This window comes from Panthera leo, chromosome B3, assembly GCF_018350215.1.
Source record: "Panthera leo isolate Ple1 chromosome B3, P.leo_Ple1_pat1.1, whole genome shotgun sequence".
Taxonomy (NCBI): Eukaryota; Metazoa; Chordata; class Mammalia; order Carnivora; family Felidae; genus Panthera; species Panthera leo.
The window spans coordinates 64,683,230-64,708,548 of record NC_056684.1 but is presented as its reverse complement, the minus strand read 5'-3'; the positions used below and the strand labels follow the sequence as shown (position 1 = coordinate 64,708,548).

The 25,319-nt window shown below is 39.2% G+C and overlaps 1 protein-coding gene and 1 pseudogene across 7 annotated transcripts; both read left to right on the top strand.

Moving 5' to 3' along the window:
• Positions 1-3,615: 3,615 nt before the first annotated feature.
• On the top strand, positions 3,616-18,642 carry TMCO5A (transmembrane and coiled-coil domains 5A). 7 transcript variants are annotated; one of them, XM_042942461.1, is made up of 13 exons: positions 3,644-3,689; positions 4,246-4,290; positions 4,376-4,493; positions 5,300-5,449; positions 5,913-6,036; positions 6,706-6,756; positions 7,475-7,546; positions 10,288-10,344; positions 10,746-10,805; positions 11,234-11,298; positions 12,737-12,794; positions 14,525-14,565; positions 18,415-18,642. In XM_042942461.1, the coding sequence occupies exons 4-13, from the start codon at positions 5,361-5,363 to the stop codon at positions 18,611-18,613; spliced, it is 816 nt and encodes a 271-aa protein (XP_042798395.1). In that variant the 5' UTR covers positions 3,644-3,689; positions 4,246-4,290; positions 4,376-4,493; positions 5,300-5,360; the 3' UTR covers positions 18,614-18,642. The 7 variants fall into 7 exon arrangements, with proteins under 7 accessions (XP_042798390.1, XP_042798391.1, XP_042798393.1 ...); XM_042942456.1 differs by lacking the exon at positions 4,376-4,493 and having other exon boundaries at positions 3,616-3,689; XM_042942457.1 differs by lacking the exon at positions 4,376-4,493 and having other exon boundaries at positions 3,633-3,685.
• LOC122223484 lies at positions 14,937-15,034 on the top strand (annotated as a pseudogene).
• Positions 18,643-25,319: the final 6,677 nt, after the last annotated feature.

Below are 25,319 nucleotides of genomic sequence, written 5' to 3'. Positions count from 1 at the left end.
GCCTTTGAACCTGTTGTTCCCTCCTCTTAGAGTAACCTTTCTATTATCTATAATGTTTCTCTCTTCCTTTAGGACTCAACTCAATCCAAAAGGCACCTCTCCTTTAAAGCTTCCCTAAATCATAAAGTTAGATGCTCCCCCTGTGAATTCCAAAGCAATTTTTATCTGCCTGCATTATAACATTTATCACACTGCAGAGCCTTATGAAACTGAGAGTACTCTAGTCATCTTTGGGTCATCCTGTTACCCACTTAGATGCTCAGAAAAATGTCTGCTAAGTAAAGGAAGAATAATGAATTATAGAGCCAAAGATAAGCTACACACAAGCCATTTATTGTATAAACATTCCAGCATAGTATTACTTCTGCTAAGTAAAAGACATCCTAAAATCTCAATGTATGAAAGACCTCTCTGTAATTATCAGAAGGGACCAACAAGCAAATTTAAAGGTATTCCCAGTACACGGCAGAAAGAACAAAGAAGAACTGAGAAGGGAGTATAGAATTATATTAAATTTCAATGTAAAATTTTTACAAAAGTCTGCTTGCAGAGGTTCTAGTTATCCTTTTTAGTAATCTTCCATTTAACAATCACTTCCTAACTGCAAACTTTTTAAATTAAAGCTAGAGAAGCAAATTTAAAATAAAGCAAAGGGTTATGAAAGCAGAGATCAAGCATGGTTACTTTAGAAGAAATGACCTCACTGAAAATGAAAATTATATCACTAATATGTGAAGTACTCAGAATAACTGCTCCTCAATACCAGCACTGTGTTATAACTGAGGAAATGCCCTTGTCCTATTACACTTTCCTAGGCTTACAGAAGAATGAACCAGAAAATGTTGAGAGATGCGGTATCAGGTTTGGCAGATTTTTTAAAAATCTGTTTTAATCCCAACAAGACATTTAATCTCTCTTGTCTTTACTTTCCTCATCTGTAAAAAGCAGTTGACAGATATATTAATGAATAGGCATTCAAAACCGGTAAAAATGTAAGTGTATATACTTTAATACTCTGGTTATACCTGAAAAAATATAATGACTCTACAAATATATTCTCTGAAGTGCTGTTATTTAGGCAAAGAGAGAACAACCTGAATGTTCATCAATTTGGTCACAGTTAAGCACTTGCTGAATACCTGATGTAGAGTGACTTGCGTCCCCCCAAAATCATACATTGAAGTCTAAATACCTCGTACCTCAGAATGTGACTTTATTTGGAGATAGGGCCTTCAAAACAGTAACTAATTTTAAATGAGGTCATTAAGGTGGGTCCTAATCTTACATGACTGACATCCTCATAAGATGACATTACAACACAGACACACACACACAGAGATGCCCGTGTGAGGACACAGAACAGACACAGCCATCTACAAGCCCAGGAAAGAGGCCTTAGGATAAACAGCCTTCCGACACCTTTATCAGGACTCACAGCCTCCAGACCTGTGAGAAAATACACTTCTGTTGTTAAAGCGTCCCTGCCTATGGTACTTTGTCATGGCAGCTCTAGAAAATTCATATAGGTACTCTCCAGGCCCTCAAGAGGAGATAGGTATGCAAAAGGGTAAACAGTGTGGTAAGAAGGTTAGGATGAAGCAGATTATGAATGTTATCAACTCAGCACAATTTCATGTAGTGTTTGAAATTATAATTACAGAGAGCATATAGCAACCTGGGAAATGTTCATACAAATTATTAAGTGAAAAAGAAAAGTACCACAGTGTATCTATTCTATGAAAACTATAAAAAAGGGTTTAACAGGCAAAAATAAATAGATTTTGTTTTAAAAGAAAATACACAACCTTTTGCCGATTTAAACTACCGCAGTTTACTGGATATTAAATAATGACAATATTAAGTATTGGTACACTCTCTTTCTCTCTTTTGCTTCACATTTCAGTTTAGTTCAAGTTTCTGCTTTTGAGAAAGCTATTCTGAGAAGGATTCTGAAAGGAAACTGAAAGAGATTTCATGAGCCTAAAGACTGTACAGAAATAGTCACTAAAAATAAGTAAGGACATAAGGAAAATAGTGTACTTGATTCTGTATTTGAAAACTGATCTAAAATGAGGTTCTAGAGCCTTGCCTGGCTATGAGCCTCAAAACCAGGCTCATTTATAAAAATATCCAAGAAGATTTTGCCAAAGTAAAGTGAGGACAAGTGAGATGAGCAAAAGAAATAGGTCTCTCTTCCCGGGAAGGGGCAGAAAGAACAAGGGCCCAGGCAGTTTCTCAGGCTTATGCACCTGACAAGACCCCTCAGAGTAGGAGGGTGAAGCCCCAGCAAAAAGAGCCCAAGTGCCCAGCCTGTCAAAAGAGGATGTTTTCACAACAGATTTCCACATAAACGCCACTGCATCCCTGGCAGCAATGCAGCAAAATCTGCGTCTCTCTGGCAGCGACTCTGTGCAGGTCAGGGTGTGGCCTGGAAAAGTTAAGGTGGTGTTAACAGCTGCCCTAAAGCTGCATTGGGTGTTAATCAAAAGCCACCTCCCAAATAGCAGGAAGGCTTCCTCAAGGACCTTAACCTGCCCCCAAGGCCCTGTTTTTACCTTGATTTAGCAATTCTTACTAGTGGCTATCTGTTGTCTTCCTCCCACACAAGGCCCCAAGCTTGGGGTTCTGCTGCCCCTACGGGCTTGCCTTTGGTAGCCCCTCAAGGAGAAAAGCTCCCCAGGAAGGAGATAGAGCTTTATTTTTATCCTAGTTAAAGTCTCTATCCAATACATTAATCGCCAAGATAACCTTGGTCCAGGGCATTTCCTGAAGAAGCTATAACCAGCTGGGGTTAATGAACTCTCCCTACCATTAATTCCTCCGAGAGGCCATTGGCCTGAATTGTTACTTAATTACTCTTCTGTGTACAGCTTCATAAAGCAATGAAATGCCTTCTTTCAGGAAGAAGGGAGATGGTAATGGGGGTCATCAGAGGCCATTAATTTTACAAATAGTTTGTTAGAAACTACAGTATGTTAAGAAGTCACTCTGGCCCACAAATCAACTCAATGCAGTCCTTATTAAGTCAAGATCTGAAACTTCAGGTTTCCGTGACTTGCACACATAAAAAGTTACAAATTGTGCCTAATCTGGCCAAAATATACATACCAAATAAAATCAATTTACTCCTGTTTTCTGTTGATTGTGTTATCCCTTTCCACCCCCAACACACACCCTAGAGTGTAAACTCCATAAAGCCAAGTGCTTTGGGCTATTTCGTTCCCATTCTGTCTCCATCGTACTTAGAACAGTGCCTGGCAAAAATAGGTGCTCCTTCCAAGTTTCAGTGTTTGTTGAATGAATGAGTAGTTAGTTGACTACATTATGGGATTAGGCTGCTGGTGTTAGGACCCAGAGTTCCCATATGAGTCAAGCTTGGGCAAGGAAAGTGCTCAATCTGCTAGAGAAATGAGACAGAAGCTATCCCTTCAATCTGCCTAGAAATCAGATCCATTGAAACTACTGCCACCAAAGGGAAGACTCGGCTCTGAACTTGGCACAAATGAGGAGAAACCATTGCCATCCATCCTATTGTAACATACTGCCCCACCCATCCTATGTCAAGAGCAGAATTATGACCCTATAGAAGGTTCTGAGATTCTATTGGATGGTTCCAGTGGGGAAAGATTAGACTCTTCAGAAGCTAATAGACTAGAGCAGAATCCAGAAGACCATACATCAGAAGGGAGGTAGACTTTATTGGAGAAAAGGAGGAAACTAAGTAGCAGAACAAGCCAAATTATTTACTCCTGCTTGTTTTTTCTGAGTCCTATTTAATACCAAAGATCTTAATATCTGGAGATTCTTGCAGAAGCCAGGCTAGAAAGATTATTTTCCAGGGCAGTTATGCACATTTATCTATGCACATGGGGCTTAAGAGAAGCACCTGGGCATAGAGAAAAAAAGATATTAAGAACAACTGATAACATCTATTGATGCTTACTGCCACGTATACATTTCCAAAGGGTTTTGTGTTGGTGAACCATCTATCTGCTGCAGGATGTATATTGAATTTTCCAGCATTATCCCTCTATCCTCACTGTATCCTTACTGAGGCATAAGCATATTCATGGGCAGAAGAATCAGAAAGCTAAGTTTCGTTATGGCCAAATTATAGGAGTGGGAGGGAAAAAAACCAGTTAACTTAATTTTGTTCCTGTCTTTTGGGACTCTCAGCTAGTTACTGTGTTTTATAAATGGACCCATTTCCCCAATTCATTACATACATCTCTGCTGGTATTTTAGGGAATCTACAATGGAAGAACACAAGGACAATCAGCTAGACTATGAGTAAGTAGTCCTGATTATGCAAAGTCACATCCAAGGACCAAGGTATGAAGCAGGTCTGCTACTGATTCCTCCTTTCATCTTCTAGTCTTGCTCTCTCCTTCAGCTCCTATCCATCTGTCCTCCACTGTACTCTGCCCCAAACACCCCTTGGCCTCCTGAAGTGACAGCCATTGCAAAGCCCCCATCCAAGCCAGCCCTTCAAGGTAGGAATTTCTTTTCCAAAACCGTCCCTTGTGCCTACTCAATACATATGCCCATCTACCTATCTTATTTCCAGTTAGTGATTTTAGAGACAAACCAATTAATTCAATGAATTAATTCATTTTCAAGAAAACAAAAAGTTTATTGAGAGCTTCCCATGTGCCAGATACATTTCTAGACTACACTAGCATTAAGTTACCATTATTTCATTCAAATTTACTTCAAAAATGATACCTGCATTCTTGAAAGTGAAAACCTGGATTACTTCTGTGTGTGCTCAATGGAGTGACTCCCATAGGATATTCTCAAGCTTTCTAGTAGGCAATAGCAGAGAAATTTTCAGTTGAAGGGAGGTAGGAAAAGACTGAAGCCCTAACTGCTGGTGGAAACTTCTTGTGGTTCTGCATAAACCTATGTCCAATCATAAATTATGTACCAGCTTCCTGACTAAATGTACTTGATAAAAGTGTACTGCATGAGCAGCTTTTGTGAACAATTTGAAAATCATTCTCTCCAATGCAAAAGGCTATTTAAGGAAACAAAACTTCTCCTGGAACCAGAGTGGAGGTGCACTATTATACTGAGCACTCTGGCCAAGAAAGACCTCCTTTGCTGAGTTAAGAATTATTGAAACAAATTGTGCAGCATAATTAAGAAATGTAATTTCCTAAAAATGAAAAAGGAAAGGTGTGCTCCCAAAAATAGCCAGGCTAATGAGTTATATGTCTTCTAGATATCCTTTTTGGCCCAAAAAATTAGTGATCTTAAGATAACTGGCCCTTATTCGTTTTGGGGGCTGAGCCTACAGGTCAGAGAAAGTGGAAATCTTAAGACTGGTCCAGTCAAAGAGGAACATTAACAGTTTGAACATGGACCTTGAAAGGGATATGCAGAGAATAGATGAAGCAAATCAGGAACTTCTTCTCAAAATCCAAGAGAAAGAAAATGAGATTCAGAGGTGAGTATTGGGGTTTCATGTGGGAAGTTCCTAATCCAAAGAACTGGGAGGAGCATCCAACTATTGATTTCGGCTCAGGTCATGACCTGAGGGATCATGACCATGGGATCAAGCTCCTCATCAGGCTGTTCTGACAGCATGGAGTCTGCTTGGGATTCTCTCTCTCCCTCTGTCTCTGCCCCTCATACCACTTAATTTCCTTCTCTCTCTCTCTCAAAATAAATAGACATTAAAACAACAACAAAGAAAATCCTAAAAGAATGAAAGATACTCACCTGAGCTGGAAGTACATTGGGGTGTTTGATGTGGTAAATGGGGGAATCGTACTTTTCTTGTCTTTAAAGAGATTCTGATCCTAAGGATCCAGGAAAGAAAGAGTTTCCAACTTTAGATTTTATTTATTTATGTGTTTTATTATTTCTAAGGCTGTCAGTTCCTCATAGTGTGTGCTTGCATCGTCCAGGATGGAAGGTGAGATTGCTCACACCAGAGACTTGGCTGAAGATGAAGAATGGGAAAAGGAGAACCACACCATGATAGAGAGGGAAAAAGCCTTGCAGGAGCTGGAAGAAGAGACAGCCAGACTTGTAAGCAAGAATTAGGGAAGAGCTTGGCGTTCCTGGGTGGCTCATTTGGTTAACTGTCTGAATCTTGACTTCAGTTCAGGTCACGATCTCGCGGTTCATGAGTTCAAGCCCTGAGTCAGGGTCTGCGCTGACAGTATGGAGCCTGCTTCGGAGTCTGTCTGTGTCTCCCTGTCTGTCTGTCTCTCTCTCTCTCTCTCTCTCTCTCCCCCCCTCTCTCTCTCTGCCCCTCTCCTGCTGGTTCTCTCTCTCTCTCTCTCTCTCAAAATAAATCAATCAACTTTAAAAAAAGGTTTAAAAAAGCAGGGAAAAGCCAACTGATAGGGTTGATTCCTCCTCACTGTCAGAAACAACAGTTTCCCCTTTTTACATACAAAGTATAATCAACTCAAAAGTCATAGCAGAGTAGGTCCTTGCATGGAAGGGGATGTGTGGAGGGTAGGGTGTCTCTGGTAATATTTAATATTGGGAAGCCGGGGATGTGGTCATCTCAATCCCTGGGAAGTTGGTGTGTAAGTATGGAGATCAAACCACAGGTCCTTTACCTGACATTATGCAGGAAGGTACAGTTACTGTAGTAAAATATCACTGGGGTAAAATAAAGAACAGTCAACCAAATCAAGATGGTGGTACACAGATGCACATTTAAACTCTGCTTCGTCCTCTCAACAGGATAGGAAGAATGAGACTCTGGTCCACAGTATAGAAGAACTTCAAAGAAAGGTGACATGGGGCTTTTGTGTTCCCTGGTGTCCCCACAGCAGCACCACTCATCAAAGAGGCAAGGGAGGGCAAATAATCACAGAAGATCCCACATGTCAGAGAGGCCTGTGCTGGGCGTGGGCACTACTACTAATCCACTCTCCTGAGGCTGAGTGTCGTGACCAAAGTGCCATGGATTATCCCTGCAAGTGTCAAATTGAAAGGAGTGGATAGGGCATCCCAGGTATTCAGTGATCCCATAGGTTCTTCATTCTATCACAAGGAAATTGCTTCCAAAGGGATTGACTGGGACCTCTGTGGTGAGAGGTTAATTTTGCTTTCAATAGAGACTTTTAAAAACACTTAATTCCTAAAAATTCCTTCTTTTTTGTCCAGGTATTCCCTCTACCTCAACTGGTCAAAATACAGTGGATTTCTTTATGATTCCCCTACTTTCTGACCCATGCCCACAGGCCTGAATAATGTGGCATGGATTAGGGGTTCAGGGAAGTACTCCTGCTTTGAGCAGCTTTGGTGGCCAAAACTAGTGAGAATAAATGGAGGTAGATTAAAGATGTTCCCAAAGACACCAAGTATCCATCAAGGGACCATTTCCTGGCAGCTTTGATATGGGCCAAGTTACTGTCTCCTACATATCAGAGAATGTCTTTGTCTGCTATATTTTTTTTATTTGATATATTTTTTATTTGAAATGTATCTTTTCTGTTTGAAACCACAGCTTACAAGGAAATCACATAAGGCAACCAAGTGTGAACAAGAAGATCTAAAAGGAACCCCAGAAGAGTCAAAGGTAAACAAAAAAGCAATCTCGAATGGGTTTGGTCTGCGTGACCAGGAAAACAAGTCTTTAAGTGGAAACAATTGTCAAAGTTGGGATAAATTCTTTGTAGTTTCAGCCATGCCAGATTAAACCTGGGCTACTAAATGCTGAATTCTCCCCTGCCCTTAGTAAGGGCTTTCACTCTGAAGCCATATATTTTATTCTCTTTCCATCAAAAAGAGGGCACAAATGCACAAATACATACATAACATTGGAGGTAGTTGAAGTCCCTCATTTAAATCCCAGACCCAGAGGTACTTAGTGTGATATATGAAGTTGAGCAATTTAATCAGTTCCTCCCAGCCTCAGTTTGAAAACTGAATGAAATTGTGTATATAAAATATTCTTTTTTTGGAGTTCTAAAACATTAAAAAGTCACAATTTTAAGGTGATTATTTAAAAGTATGGCAGAAGCATATGCATTAATTCATATAGAGGCAGAGTTTGGACTTGTAAATCTACTGTGTGCTAGGTAATTTACACACCCTGTCATTGACTCCAATCCAGCAAAGGATTCATTCAACTGGTCATTCAAGTATATAGTGACCTCTAACTGCTAAGTGCATCATACAGGGCTTACCATTTCCCTAATTGTGTTTCACAGTTAAGCACCTGAGCACAACCATAACCCATCTGATCAAAGATGCAAGATTTAGAGATCTTTTTTTTCAGAAGGCAGATTCAATTCTTATTGATAATTTCTGTAGGAATATGTCCTTGTCCTTGCCTTATCTAATTTTTCTTTGCTTCTTTTTATGATGTTTAAGTTTTTTTTTTTCTTATTTTTTCTATTTTTTTTTAGAAATCTCTGCACCCAGTGTGGGGCTCCAACTCATGACCCTGAGATCAAGAGACACGTGCTCTTTTGACTGAACCACCCAGGCCCCATCTTGCTTTTTTTTTTAATTGATACTTATTTTTATATATGTCATTTAAGAACAAGTAAATTAAAGAGCAGAAAAACACACTGTCCCTATCTTTCAATCTCTTTTGCTTCTTAAGCCCCACATTTAAGCCCATACTTAAGCCCATACTGTGTGTATGAAGACTCAGAAGATATAGACACATTTAAAATAGAAATCGAAAATGAAAGAATAGAGAATTACTGCTCTATGTTCTGGTGGCCAAATTAGCATTGATAGACATAAAAAAGAGGAAGTCAAAGCCTTCAAGTAAGTTGTTTGGGCATGCCTATCCAGGACACTTATCTGGAAAGAAAGAAATCAGGAGCCTGTGTGTACATGGGGAATAAACTTGAGCTAAGACTAGAAAGGAGCTTAAAGCTCCTTGATTATCCTAGCCATAAAACTGCAGAGATTAGAAGACTGATTTTCTTCCTTCTTCTGCCCAAAACAAGTTTTGCTAACAGCAAGTCTGCCCGAATCTAGCGGTGACACTTTAAGTCTGGCTATGCTGGCCACATCAGGTGAGCTGATTGTGACAGACTCCAGACAGAGAGTTCCTGGCACAACAGTGGCCATTATTTTCCTGGCAGCCATCAGCCCAGCCCTAAAGAGTATTATTAATGCTTTGAATCATTCCCTTTTGTCCACCTATTTTGAAGAATTCTCACGTTGTATCTCTAACTCTATGAAATATACATTATCTCTTTTGCTTCTGTTCCTCTTGCATGCTGGTGATCAGTTCAGCAGTTTAATAGGACACCCGACTCAACTCCTTGTGACTCAGGCCACTGTCTTTAAAATACAGCCCATAGCACCTTTGGCTGTCTAGTCCTAGATGTAATTGACTGGTGGGGAAAGGAACTGTTAGAAGAGTCCAAATGTGAAAAAAAAAAAAAAATGGTAGCTCAATGAAAGTGGGAACAATAGAGCTGAAAAGGGAAGAGAGGAAAGCCTGCAGTATGTCCCCTCTGCCTACAGAATATACCCCAAATGCATCTTTTCCTCTCTACTACTATTACACCGCCCTTTTGCAAGCCACCATAACCCCTCACCTGGATGCTAAAGTAGCCTCCTAACTAGTTAGTCCTCCTGCCTTTATACTTAGACCTAAACAGTCTACCTTCCACACACAGAAAAGATTATTCTTTAGAAAGAAAACAAGCCAGGGGCACTTGGGTGGCTCAGTCAGTTAAGCGTCCGACTTCAGCTCAGGTCATGATCTCAGTCATGAGTTTGGGCCCCGCATTTGGCTCTGTGCTGACAGCTCGGAGCCTAGAGCCTGCTTCGGGTTCTGTGTCTCCCTCTCTTTCTACCCCCTCCCCTGCTCTCTTTCACTCACTCTCGCGCGCTCTCTCTCTCTCTCTCTCTCTCAAAAGTAAACAAACATTAAAAATTTTTTAAATAAATTTAAACAAGAAAGAAGACAAACCAGATTGTATCTTTACAACTTTAAGCTCTCACCTGGCTTCTCACTGCAATTAGAATAAAGAACCAAACTCTCCAGAAGCTATAAGGGCCTATTGTAATCTCTTACATGTCTACCTTTCCCCACCTCATTTCATTCTTACCAATTGCCCCTAAGCTCCAGCCACTTAACATCTTCATACACACCAAATTAGTGCTACTTCACACTAGATTCAATTCAAGTGTCCTCTCATCTCAAGGTTGAATCCCCTCCATTAAAAAGACATCTAAAATTGGTCCTGACGCACTTTAACCACCTGTGAGATAATGTTTGTGATCCCATTTCAGAATGGAATCCTGCTTTTACCTGGCTGAGTTACCAGTCTCTTTCCCTTTCTATAGGCTAAGTTAAAACAGCTGGAAGCTTCCTGTGCAGACCAAGAGCAAAAGCTGACAAAGGTAAACGACAATAACTTCAATGTTCCTTCTCCCACAGTAAGGAAAACTTGATCTTTGGTCACAAGATTTGAAGGAATGTATTACATCATGTCAATACAGTCCCCCAGATTACCTTCTCTTTTCACATTTTTTACGGAATATTCTCCATAATCTATACCTTCTATGAATTAGTATCTATTTTTCTCCCAACTGTCCCCAAGTAATTTCCATCGGGACTGTAAAGTACAGCCTGTTCATCCACAAAAAAACAAAAAAGGCATGATTTCATACATACAGCAAATACATATTTAGAACAATTAGAAAAGCACATTTAAGGCCTGGGGCCTAAGAGGAAACAAGTATACTACTGTTCTTATAGCAACTTACTGAGTAAAATTTAAGACTGAATTTTGACTTCCCAGGTAATGGAAGACTACACATTTGTGGCACAGCTCTGTGAAGATCAGGCCCTCTGCATAAAGGTACAGTTTCTCTGTAAAGGGATAGTAATGCGTTTGTTAAGGTACAGGATGAAGTGAAACCAGGCTTTTCAAAGAACACTGCAACAATTTTAATGCTTCAAGGTGGCATTACAAAGGCCTTTAGGGAGGATGACACTCTACCACTAGAATCATTCTATTACTGCCCTCATCTCCAAAGCTCTGAACTCTTACATTAATAATGAGCACTTTCCCTGTTTATAATCCCAATAACCACAGGGACCTGCCCAGTGGTGAAGTGCAGTAAGAGATCTGGAGTAGTAGGGGGCTGGTGGACTGGGAAAGGAGACAAAATGGCAGTGGGAATACCAAACATTCACATGACAATGCTGTAACACATGGTTATTAACAGCAAAAAGCACATAAGGCTTCTAGCAAGTAACTGTGGTTTCTTTTATTTCTCTTCGAAGAAGTACCAGGAAACTCTGAGGAAAATAGAAGAAGAACTAGAGACTCGGTTCCTTGAGAGAGAAGTGTGAGCTTTGGCAAACAAAGGAACATCCTGGTTTTAGTGGTAACTCCATCTCAGCCAGAGTCAGAGCAAACATTTCTCTGATCAATTCCTATTTGGAATTCAGTGAGCCCCAACACCACATAACTTTCCTCTCTGTTAGCGATCTTGTTGACCCCCACTCAACCACATCTATTTAAAAATGCAGGTCCTCTCTCTCTGTCCCAAAAATAAATAAAAAACGTTGAAAAAAAAAATTTAAAAATGCAGGTCCTTCTCCTATCTTTCTTAACAGACTGCAGAAACATACCTTCCTTCATAATTGTAATCACATTGTCAATTATTCAGGTTTATATTAAGGGCAAGAACATGTGCTTTAAAAACGGTCAGGTGCCCGGGTGGCTCAGTCTGTTGAGCATTTAACTTGGGCTCAGGTCATGATCTCTGGTCTGTGAGTTCAAGCCCTGCATGGTACTCTGTGTTGACAACTCAGAGCCTGGAGCCTGATTCTGATTCTGTGTCTCTCTCCCTGCCCCTCTCCCAGGTGCGCACTCACTCACTCTCTCTCTCAAAAATAAACATTAAAAATTTTTTTAATAAATAAAATAAAGTACAGTAAAATAAATAAAAAGGGTTAGTTGTCTGGCACCCTGATAAAATGGGCATTCTTTAAATTTTATAATAAAGGTCTTAAAATTAATACTATCCTCACTTCCCCAAAATGTATGGAAATTCAACCATACGGGATAGGCATGAAACTAATCTCCAGACATAAACTAGGTCAATCATATTATGAAACGCAAACTGTATACTATATTAAACTATGAACATTAAAATTAGAAATTAGAGTAAGAGAAAAGCCTCCCCCCCCCGCAAAAAAAAAAAAAAAAAAAATACTCCTTGAGTATGTCAAGAGTCTAAATGAGAAACTAAAACCAAAAACCTCACTTCCATTCCCTGACCCTCTTTAAAATTTAAATCTTAATTCACTTGGGAAGTATATCCATGTATTAAATATTTTGGAGTCTTGGGATTAAGAGAAAAAGACCTAGGCTTCATACAGCCTCTAAATAGGCTAGTCCACATTGTGGCCTGGGGGCCAGGGCACCAGGACTTAGAGGTCCTTACCCCTAATGGACACCTTCAAGTCTCCTGAGATCCTTTCTGAACATTAAGTATGGCTTCATTACTAAGCCAAGATTTTAGAACAGGACTACCCAATGGAATTTTTTGTGCTATCTAGTATGTAGCCACTATGCACCTATTGAGTACTTGAAAGATGGCTGTTGTGATGGAGGAAGTGATTTTTTTATTTTCATTAAATGTAAACAGCTACGTAGCCATTGGCTACAATACTGGACAGTATAGCTTTAGAATATAAAACTTTTTTAAATAACCATGATGTAATACGAACATTTAAATGTACTTTATTCAATTCCCACCTTGGTTCTTTCTCTCCTAGATCAAAAGTCTTGAGCATGAATTCTGCAAGAAAAAAGTGTAACAGCCAAAATAATAAGGTAACCATTTCAGTCCACTTTCAGCTTTTCTCAGGGTCATTACCTTCAAGGGAGTTTCCAAAACACTATAAGCCACCAGACACATACCAATCTTCTCATGTGCATTTTCCAAGAATAGTAGGACACATAATTCTAAAGCATTCCAACCCTAAACATACGAAGATGCTATGGGACAATGGTCTCTCTTCTCTCAGAGCCATGCAAATGACTTGTTCTCAAAGAAACTAGCCTCAGACCTCACAGAGTTTAGAATGGAAGCAGGAAGAAATATTAACTGAAGGAACATTCTTGTGGAGAAGAGGCCAAGACAGGACACATATACCACTCCTCCCATCTCCCATAATCACAATGGTCTTTCCTGGTGATCCCAACAGGATCCCAAATTTCTCACTACACAGAGCACCAGGACATATATCAGAATTAGCCCATGAGTTAAAACATGAGAAGTCATTACTTCTTTATGTAACAGCTTCAGTGTCTGTTCATATTTAACATCATGATGTCATTAGCATATATGCAACGGTCTAAAGGACACAATTGGATTTAGAGCATCCTCTTGGCCTGCTTCGTGTCTTGTGGTGGCAAAAAGATAAACTTCCATTAGACTTTAATTTTGTAACTTATATTGGCTTTAGAGCCAAAATTGACATTCACTAGAAACTTTATCATTTAGATAGTCTTCATAATTTCAAAAAAAGTAAGTATTTTATTCCTAAAAAACAAATATCAACAATCATCTATTGTCGTTGGGGTCATCCAGATGTTTGGATATGTATTAGACCATGTTCACAGTGACCATGGTTCCCATTATTCGGAACAAGTTATTTTGGCCCCAAGCTTGCATATTATACAACAACCAACAGCAACAACAAAACTCCTGAAAATAACTGGACTCCACCTCTCTAGAACCAAGCTTGGCATGCTCCCTGATGTATCCCATCATCTATTCTCACTGACTAATCAAAGTATTCCTTCTCACCACCTATCAGAGAAAAAATCTTCCTCAAGATTACCAGAGTCCCATGATGGTTCAATGACCTATGATGTCTGAACAACCTTTACAGCCTGCCTGAGCAAATGACCAGCTGGCATGCTGCTTAATCTCACTCAAGCTAGGGAACAAAATTCGTAACCCAGAAAGTTTCTTTCTAATTCCAATTCTGTGAGCATCATTTTCACAATTTTAAAATGTGATTGTACTTCTTCATTTTTATCTCACAAGCAAGCTAAAAGGAAAATGAAATAGCTGAGAAAATATTTTGGAAGAGAGATGCCACAGAAATCCAGGAAATATCCTCATCTTTATATTTTTAGAACTCTTAAAACTTCTCTTAGAATACATTCGTGTGGTTTTCATAGCCTGTAAACTTCTTTAAGGGTTACTGGTTAAGCAGGAGGTAAGGGTGTAATGTGGATTCAAAGGACCCAGGTTCCAAGTCTGGCCCTGCCACTTATTAGCTGTATGACCTTACATACGAAAAAGGGCAACCTACCTTGACTTTTCAGGCTTTCATTCATTTCTATCAATATATTAAAAAGTAATACAAAATTACACATACATACAAGCAAATATATACGCTCATCTCTGAAAATTCCATCTGTTTATGCATATAAAAAATTGCAAGACATTATCTAAATATAACATTAACTAATGGCTCATTGAATGTTATTTGACAGTGAATGGTAGATTCCAGAAATTGCTTATTTATTAATGTCTTTCCTTCTTCCAGGATGATTCTCTCCAAAACAAGGGAACTTGGTTCTGTAAAAGGTAAGGAGACACCTTTGAGTAAACTTCCTGGAAAATGGGGAGTTTCACTTAGCCATCCTGGCAGACAACAAAGTCTAGACAAGGAAACCCTTGTAGACATACCCACACACATACCCCCAGAGTGAAGTCAACAAACTAGTGTCATCGATGACCAAGTTTCTCACTTCTAACGTATGACTTCCTCATCCCAAGGCAATCCCTAATCTCAATTTTCCAGTTTTAGAAGCTAATAGGCTAGTAGTAATCAGAAATAAGAACTTTATTACCTAAGATAGATGTGGCAAATCTCATGCTTATTCCTTTTTCCCTTTAATGATTTGAATTTGCTTGATGGATCTGGTTCCCCAATAACATCAAGATTGGAAATGGGGATCCTTTTTATGATTCATAAGATGATTGGATTTTCACACTATTTTGTGAGATGTGTCCCCCGCAAACTTAATACAATGTCAACATGTTACATTAGAAATACTAGAGAATTGTAAATCCATGTATACCCCTACTTAACAGCAAATGAGAGAAAATGATTATGAAAGAGAGATCACACTCAACAGTACCCAGAACATAATTCCTCAAAAATACTTGTTAAACTGAGTAAGAGCTCAAGATTCAAACAACCAAGCGGATATTAGTCCTGAGGGAATCACTGTGATAGCAAAGTAAAATTGGCACTCATCAAGCCCCTGCATTTGTAAGAAAAGGTCAGATTATGTTCAATATAATTTATTTAAGAAGGCAAAGAGAAACATATATTCAAAGTGGCATGAAATATGATTTAGACAGAGTTCCATCAAAATGGTTAACGTAAAACTATTGATGCTTAAAGGTCAGCTTCAATTGTCTGGAAAATTTGCTCAAGGGGGATACCCCTTCATTTTACATATTCAGATATCCCTAAATACAATACTCCCTGAAAGCTAGCAGAATTTCCCTAGAACTCCAAGGCTGCCTTCGCCTATAATTTGACACCAGTGTTTAGCGTGAAATTACCCGCATGGGCTCCCAGGGTAAGAAGTAACTGCTTTAAAAGAGGGTTGGTATCCTGAAGAGAATCTGACAATATCCTAAAAGTCTAGCTCATCATATCAAACTAGAAGGGTCTTTCTCTTGCTCTGCTCCAATATCCTATGGGGCACTGGTATATCAGGCACTGACTCAAGAGATAATAAAGGTAGATTATGCCTAGGATTTTCTCTGGGAATAACATCCCAGAACTTTCTTATGAATACTGTATTCAGCTTCAAGAAGAATACTAGGAAGAGATTTGTAAACATTTTCTGATTCTAATTCTGACCAAGATGCTATACTATAATGGATCCTAACTCCTATCACCAAGACCAATTATTGATGAGGAACGGGCTGTTTTTGACTGGTGGATGGAGGTAGGTAGTGAATTGGTGCTGCCTCAAGCAGCAACGTAGCACAACTGGATAAGGGTTACACAGGAAAGGAAAAAGTAGAAATTTGCTTGTGCAAATCATAGTAAAACCACAAGGTCAAAATAATTCATCAGTTTAAGAAAAAATCAAGACCACTATAAGGGGAATTTACAGAAATTCATTAGGAAACATTAAAAGTAACATGAATGAAAGAAGAGAAATATAGTGAGATAATCATAAATACATCAATTCTCTTCAAATGATAAGCTCATTTCAATTCCAACCAAACTGCCCAAAAGATTTTTCATTAAATTTAATAAAATTATTCTAAAAATACACTGGATATAGAAGAGTAAGTAAGTCAAAAATAACCTGGACAATTTTAAAGGAGAGCAAAGAGTGGGGAACGTGCCCTTCCAGTTATGAGGACTTACTTTAAAGCTACATTAATTACAATAGTGTAATACTGTCACAGGAATAAAATCAACCAATGAAATAGAAACAAGGCGTATATGGAACTCTGATATGTGACAGTGATTGTATGTCACAAAGGAAAAAAATAATTGTTCAATAAAGGTAGGGGAGGGGTGCCTGGGTGGCTCAGTCAGTTAAGCGTCTGACTCTTGATCTTGGCTCAGGTCATGATATGAGTTTGAGCCCCATAGCGGGTTCTGTGCTGACAGCATGGAGCCTGCCTGGGATTCTCTCTCATCTCTCTCTGCCCCTCCCCCACTCACGTTGTCTCTCTCTTTCTCTCTCTCTCCCTCTCAAACATTAAAATAAAATAAAATAAAATAAAATAAAATAAAATAAAATAAAATAAAATAAAACAAAACAAAATAAAATAAAATAAAAAAGTAGGGTAAAAATGATTATTCAGATGAGAAATAATGAGATTGGATCACATTTAAACACACACACACACACACACACACACACACACACACACACACTATATTTAAAAAGCAAGGCCAGATATGTTAAGGACTAAATGTCCAAAAAGAAAAAAAATCTTTAAAATTGACATTAATTATCTACTGCCACATAACACATTATCCCAAAACTTAGTGTCTTCAAACAACAAACATTTATCATCTCACAGTGTCTGTGGATTAAGAATCTGTGAGCCACTTAGCTGGGTGGTTCTAGCTCACCATCTGTTATTAGGTTGCAGTTAAGATGTTGGCCAGGGGCACCTGGGTGGCTCAGTGGTTGAGCATCTGAATCAGAGCCTGGAGCCTGTTTCATATTCTTTGTCTCTCCCTCTCCTCTCTCTCTCTCTGCCCCTCCCCAGCTTGTGCTCTCTTTCTCTGCAAAATAAACAAACATTTACCAAAGAAAACTTTTTTAAGATGTTGGCCAAGTTAGAGTCATTAGAAGGCTAGACTGGAGGATCTATTTTCAAGGTAGCTTATTCACACATCGGACAAATGTTGCTGCTTGTTGGCAGGAGGTTTCAGTTCCTCCTTACAGACCTCTCCACAGGACTGCTTATGTATCCTTCCCAGCATGACAGCTGGCTTCCTCCTGAGAGGAAAGAGGAAGCTGCAATGGTTTTAGTGTGTAATCTAGGAAGTCACACACTGTCACTTCCATGATACTCTATTCTTGAGAACCAAGTCATTAAGTCCAGCCCACAGTACAAGGGAGGAGAGTCTCTTAAAGGGCAGAATATCGAATAATGTGTGGACATATTTTAAACTAGAATACACTGCTAGTAGAAAATAGGAACATCTGTTAGGACTGGATGTAGGGAATGGTTTTTTGAATAAGACACAAAAACACTGGTTCTAAATAAAGATTAATACACTAGACTTTATTAAAATTAATAACTTTTGTTCTAACACCTTAGAGAAAATAAAAGTTATAAAGTAGAGGGAAGATATTCACAATACACACAATGGAAAAGGACTGATACCAAGATCATATAAAGAACTCCTACGAATCAATAAGACAAGCCCAAACAACCTACTAGACAAATGGGCAAGAGCAGACATGTAAGACCTATGAGCAGATGTTCAGCATCATTGTTCATCAGGGAAATGCAAATTAAGACCATTACTTTACACACATTTGGCACAATTTTTTAAATCTGATGATATCAAGTGTTAGAGAAAATATGGACCCACAGAAACACATACCCTGCTGATGGGTTACAAATTGGTGCAAAACACTTTGGAAAACAACTCTGCAAAACAAAAAAATAAAACAAAATATAAAAGAACAAGATCATTTCAGCCAGTGATAAACACTAAAAGAAAATCAAACATGGTGATGAAACAGAGAATACCTGGCTAGCCGGAGTATGGGAAGGAGCTGCCTTTATAAGGGGTTGTTGGTAATGAAGACAACAATTAGTGGGAGACATCTGAAGATCAAAAAGGAACCAGACATGCATTTAGGCATAAGTTTGATTTTGTTCCTGGTTTCCTAACCTCTGGTTAACAGTTTCTTGACTTTCTCTTTTCAGGTTTTTTCAATATGTCTTTTCCACCACCCTATTTTTCATCAGACTGCTGGGCTACTTGTTTTTCCACATATGTTTTATAAATCCAGATCTCCTTATCAACACACTGCCCAAGATATTGAGCAGGGGCATTCTGTGGAAGCTAAGATGCTTCCTCTTTCCATCTCTCACACTTGAGACAGAGGACATGTTACCCCACTGATACGTAAGAAATAACCTTGAGCAAAAGAAGAAAAGTGGTGTCTGAGTCTGTAGACTAAGAGACGGCGGAATTTGCGGAGGGAAGAGGTTTCCTTCAGCTTTTCCCTTCAGGTCTGTCTACTTGATTATCTTCCATCTCCAGTTGTCTTTCCAAGATTGATCTTGCCCAGTAGAAAGCTCTGTCAACAGATTTCTAGGACTACAGGATAAGCTAAATAGCACCAGACAGTAAACAAACTAGACTACTTGGGAAACAATGTCATAGATGCTCAGCAAAGTTAGAATTGATATATTCTTCTAGAAAATCTTTAAAATCTGAGAGACCGGATCCCTGCAATGCAGAAGATTGCTCACTACTTATATTAGAACTCTTTGGTTATAAGTGACCTTAACTTAAGCTAATTTGTAAATTTGCAGAAATAAAGGGGGGGGGGCAGGGCAGAATAAAGGGGGGGGCAGAAAATCTGCAGTTTCTGGCATGGCTGGGTCCAGGAGTCTCAAAGCAATACCACTGGGATTTCCCCACTCTCTCTTTGCATTGGCATTCTCCTTTTAGTGGAAAGATAGTGCCAACAACCTAAGTCCCATAGTACAAGATTAGCAGCCTTGGTAGAATGAAACCATCTTTTCCAATAGCTACAGCAGACAATTTCAGAGAAACTGCCTTAGCTGGGGTCAAGTGCCTACCCCTGCCCCAAACTCAGTGTGGCCTAAGGAATGGGAGTGCTCTGATTGGTCAAGCATGAATCTGTGAAATCACATTTCCAACCTCTTATAAGGGATAGAGGAGGTTAGGGGGAAAAGAGTTAAGGAAGTTAACTCCACCTAAACTCAATGGAATGTGTTTCTGTAAGAAAAAGGGCCTCTCTTCCCTCAAAAAAAGAGAAAGGGATACTGAGCAGGCAAAAGCAGATGCCCATTTAATCACTAATTTTAGCTTTACATGTAAACAACCAACTTGATCAATTAAACAAATTCTTAAAGCTATAGCTCACTGCATGTGTCTTCCTGCCAATAAGAACCACAACTTCTCAAGATCATAGATTGAGATACTAAAAAGCCATTGGAAAAAAACAAACAAACAAAAAAACACCTCAGTTAAAAAAAAAAACAGGTACATAATTAGGTTTGTAAGGCTAAAGCAAGGATTCTAAACTAAATAGCCTAAGACTATAAACTGCTTCAAAACTTGGGATAACATATAATCAAACCTCTTATTTTTCCAATTAATTGCTGAAGCATCCACGTGCCTTATTAACATGATATATTCAAACTCCCTCTTGAAGCTTCCCGAGCCTCCTAAATTCTCCAGAGCCTTGACAGCATTGAAATCCAAGAGCAGGGAAGGGTCATTCCGCCTTCCACACCAGCAGGGAACTAACATAAAAACCCCTTAATTCATTGCCTCTTGAGGCCACACAATGTCAACACTGACAATTAGTCCTACACAGGGTGATCAAATAATTTACCCTCCAATTTGAGACACATGTGGGGTGCCTAGGTGGCTCAGTCAGTTGAGCAGCCAACCTCAGCTAAGATTATGATCTCACAGTTTGTGGGTTTGAGCCCCACACCAGGCTCTCTGTTGTCAGTGCAGAGCCAGTTTCAGATGCTCAGTCCCCCTCTCTCTGCCCCTCCCCCATTCTCTCTCTCTCTCTCTCTCTCTCTCTCTCTCTCAAAAATAAAGTCAGCATTAAAAAAATTGAGACACATGTGATAATAGAAAAGGTCACCTTTAATTATGCCAGGACAAGAGAAATCAAACAGAACCATCTCAACAGACCAAGACCTAAGATTGCCTCATGTGCAGTCTAAGGCCCTGCACAGTGTGTTTTGCTGAATGAAGTACGTCCTATGCTTCAGTGTTAAGTTCAGCCAAGGGTGCCTATGCTTAAGGTCCCAGTGCCGGAGTTCAAGATGCATCTCTCCTTCTATTCCTATACGGAGCCCTCTGTTCCAGTGTCAAGTTTCTAAAGGACCAAGATTGATTTTAGTTTTTGCCAGCCTCACCCTTGCCTGCCTAGGAAACCCTTCAGTCTAGGAAGTCAACCTACTCTCAGGACACCCACAATGGGTGGGTGAGTGGGAGGTCAGGGGGCCAGTCTGAAGTCTCAATACTCAAAATACCAAGGGAGGCCCCAAGGAGCACACCTTCCCTTCCAGGCATTTTTCAGGCTTTTCTGGAACGTCTGCCCCTAGAGAAGAGAAACGTTTATTTACTAAAGTCAATATTCAACATGCCATTCTTTTCTACAGTCAAACCTGGGTTTTCTAACTTAGTATCAACTGGTCTGTTTAGGCAACATTTCTGTACATCTACATTTTAAAAATAATCATTCCTCAAAATGATGAGGTCATATTGCTCAAGATTTGAGAGCAGAAGGAAAAGGAAGAGAAATGAGAAAAGGAAGAAAAAGAAGTTAAATCCCTAGTTTTGTGTAGTGTTGGGGACATAAAGACATACCATCTGTCTTTGGGCAGGTGAAAAGAAGAGACAGATTATGTGCATACATGATGAGTCCCACAGCAGAAAAACAGAGGAGGGAGTAATACCCCATGCCTATGTCCAATAGGAGGGGACATCAGATCCAAGGATGATGCCAGCCTGAGAGAAAGAGTAAGAGGCCAAGCACTAAAGCCGACCATGTGTCAGCAAAACCGTTCTGCTGAAAAGCTAAAAACATCTTTTACCCTAGATGGATATTTTAAATAGAAGTAACCAGATTGAAATACCATAAAATTAAACAACTCTCTTTCTTGACAAATTACCTACAATAAGTAAATTCTTTCTTGATCCCAGGCTTCAAAAAAAAACCCCAAACCCTTTTCTCCTGGCAATTATTAGAGTAAAAACACAAAACACCTGCAGACAGTACACATAACTGAGTTATTTACCCAGCACCCACCATGTCAATAAAGGTCTGCACTGCATGCAACATTTATTCCTACACTGAATGGCACTGGAATTTTAGGATCCAGCGGAATCTGGCAGTTTTCTTCCTACTGGGTGGCCATGCCACATTGAATTGGATTTCATTCTTGGCAGAAGAAAAAGATCAGGTTGGGCCAGCTCCCATTTACCCCACCGCATGATAAAGCAAGAAATCCACACCTTCTAAATGCATGAATTTGAAACTCAATCATGAAAAAAAAAAAAAAGAGTACTTTCACACATTGTGGTTTGAGTCATTTATTTTAAGAGAATTTTTTTAAAGTTTTCTTTCATGCATATTTCATTATTCACTATATTTTCTCTGCTGTAGCCAAGTGGAAAGATGCTGAAAAACAGCTCAAAAGTTATTGTAGGGGACACAAATCCCTAACACCAGCTTGAAATCCACAGAATTTCTCTGTTTGTTGTTTCAGTAAAGGTAAATGTTGACTGTATTGTTTGGGGTTATACCCAGAATGCAGCAGCTGAGAGAATTCAGAGCACGGATGTTTACTCAGAGGGTAAAGAAAGCCAGCAAGGAAAAAAAAAAGGTAGAGAAACTCAGGAAAACAATTTTCATCATATAATACCATAACTGGAGGAGATTCTGTTGTACTTTAGATAATTTCATTAAAAAGGTAGAGGAGGAGGAGGGAAGGAAGGGGCAGAAAGGGGAAAGAGGAATAAAAAAAAAGAAAGGAAGGAAGAAAAATAGGTTGATCCCCTACTAGTATAGTATATACTAGCTGGTTTGTAAGCTATATGCCTTTATCTCATCACAGCTAGTAACTATGCTTTCTGAGAGTGGTATCCGAATTTTTGATTTTATAATTCTGAGAAACAGAGTTCTAAAGGCTATGGTTAAAATCAATGGTTAAAATCACTGTTTTAAAAGTTCTTTCCATTAAAGAGCAAAACTAGTAGAAGCCCTACGCAGTGAAAACGGGAAGGGGTCATTCATATGTAATGAGGGGTCGGAGCCTGCCTAGAAACAAGTACAGGGGAAGTAAGTGGCGGTTATGTCCCCTGCTGAATATTTACAGAAGAGACTGGCTGTAGGTGCAGCAGTTCTCAGTGTCTTAATCATCAGAGAAAGCAGACCATCTTGCTTTGGCTCTGGAACAGTGTGCCTCCCTCAGGATTTGACTGCGGCCACAAGGTTCCCTCAGCAACAGTAGAGGGCACTGTTCCATGGTGTATGCAGGATCTCCTCAGAAGCCATTTCTTTCCATCGGTAAAGTACACCCCTATTGGATGTAGAAAGGGGAAAGAAGGTCCACAATAGTAACAAATCTGTCCAATTTTTCACAGATTCATAGGCCAGAGTCAGGTTTGAACATCGAGCACTGAGGATATAGTATCCTATCCCAAGGGCTGAATCACTACCTACGATTACAAAATGCCTAAAATCTTCAGAATGTGTGTCTTGAGCAGAAAGATTTCCTTACAGTCTCTGCCCACCATGAAACAGGATTCCACACTTTGATGAATCCCCAAAATAGATCTCACTCCATAGTGCTACTTATATTGAATGCTATAAATATATAAATTTAAGATTCATGGCTGGGTGAAATACATAAAGGGGATTAAGAGCACACTTGTGATGAGCTGAGTAAGGTAGAGAATTATTGAATCACTGTATTGTACACCTGAAACCATTATAATACTGTGTGTTACACTTCAATTAAAAAATAAAGATTCATGGAGACACAGGTAAAGGACACATATCGCTTATCACTTTAAAAACTAAATCAAATCCCCCTTTGGTCATGTTAATATTTCCTTTTCAAAGACTTCCCTCTTCCCAACTCTTCAATCAATCTACCTTTCTCTTCTTCCACACAACTTGAAAAGAAATGGCTACTAAGAACCATTCAGCTCTCCCTCTCAGATTATATTTACCACTCAACAAAACCAAAGTTCAGGAGTTAACCTGTATGGTAACCTGATTACATTCTACCACATACACTAACATATATCAGCAAACCCAGAAAGACTCTGCCAAGACAATCATCTGGCCCTTTTATAGCAGACATGATATTAACAATCATAAATTCCATTTACTGAGTGTATATTACATGCCAGCACTTTAAGTGTTTCACTTGCACTACTGTATTAAACACAGTTTTCCAAAGTAGATTATTATTATGCCCAGTGTACAAATAAGGAAGCCAGTTCTTAGTTGAAAAAAAATCAGAATCTGTGCCTGTGTCTCGCTCCAAGCTTGGACTATAAAACTTCTATTGTTTCTGACGTCAGACATTGACCACACAGCTAGCCAAGAAGAAGGTGGGGCATAGTCCAGAGTGGGTTGTCCACCCACCTGTCAAGGGAGAAATCTCAACCATGGCTGCAATTATATAAGAACTGGCCACCAGGGAGACTCTCAGACAATTCATAGATTTACAGAATTGGCAAGGAATTTAGATATTGCTCTTTCAGGCCCAGTGAGGTACTTTCCTCCAAATCACACAACTAATGAAGAACCAGGATAAGAATCTAGTCTCTTGAGTCTTTTTTCAGGGGCCCTTCTAGTAAACTAGCATTTCCCAACTCTTTATAGTGGGGCACTAACATAATGGCGATTCTGTTGCAATTGTTATTTAAGCACAAAATCAACTGTACCCTCCTGTCTTCTAAGGTAAAGTCATAACTCTTAACTCTGGGGAAATAAGCCTCCATATTTCTCTCCCTGCTCTTATAAAAACTAATAGGGAAGGGGAGAAAAAAAAGGGTAACACTTGAAATACATGGAACTTTTTTTAGGAGAGCACATTAATAAATCTTGAGTTAAGTAAGGTGTGAATTGTGGGGGAGTGTTAAGTGCTAGAGATGAAATTCTCTTCATAATAATAAAATACAAGGAATTTTATCACATCTGGAAGGAGAAGAAAGAGAGAAAGCTGAATAACATGAAGACACAGTGAGCTCCAAGTTCGTGGAAATGGATAAGAGACTTTCAGAAGACCAGAAAAGCTAATATTCAATTTTAGATTATCTCCTAAGTGGTGCTGCAATGTATACCCCCACATGGTTCAATCACCAGTAAAATTTACCACACAGAGTTGTAGGTATTGCCTCCACAAGTTGCCTTTTGGTGACTCTTACAAGTGAATTTTGGGAGAAAAGCAATTATGTTTGACTCAAGTCTGAGTCAACACTGGATCACAGCTAAAGAAACAGCCTTAAGTTATAAAACGGAAAAGTAACTAGCAGAAAAGTTTTGCAAAAGTCCTCAGCAAAAGGACAAAAATCAGTACATACATGGAACGTGGAAGATGGCAAGAAAGGCAATCTTAGCGTCCAAGGGTGGGTAGCTCCTGGTGACACGTAAATTATAGAAGAAACTTCTACATCTCTTCTTTCCAAGGTTCTCTCCAAAGAGCCAGACCAATGCCAAGGAGTTCTTCCCCTATGTTTTCTTGAAGTTTTATGGTTTCATGCCTTATATGAGTCTTTTGAGTTTATCCACTTTGAGTTATTTGTATACAGTATAAAGATCCAATTTCATTCTTTTTCATGTGGATATCCAGCTTTCCCAGCATCATTTTTTGAAGAGATTATCCTTTCCCCACTATGCACTCTTGGGACCTTTATTGAAAATTAGTTGACGATATATGTATGGGATCAATTCTGGGTTCTCTATTCTGTTCCGTTGATGTAGATGTCTGTTGTTATACCAATACCACGCCATTTTGATTACTACAGCTTTGTAATACAGCTTGAAGTCAGGAAGTGTGATGCCTTCAGCTTTGTTCTTCTTCATCAAGATTGC

Excerpts from the sequence above, each read along its gene's own strand:
- TMCO5A (XM_042942456.1), top strand. The coding sequence starts at position 4,256 with ATGGAAGAACACAAGGACAATCAGCTAGACTATGA. Across the intron at positions 6,037-6,705 it reads AAGAAGAGACAGCCAGACTT|GATAGGAAGAATGAGACTCT; the intron begins GTAAGCAAGAAT and ends TCCTCTCAACAG. Across the intron at positions 10,345-10,745 it reads AAGAGCAAAAGCTGACAAAG|GTAATGGAAGACTACACATT; the intron begins GTAAACGACAAT and ends TTGACTTCCCAG.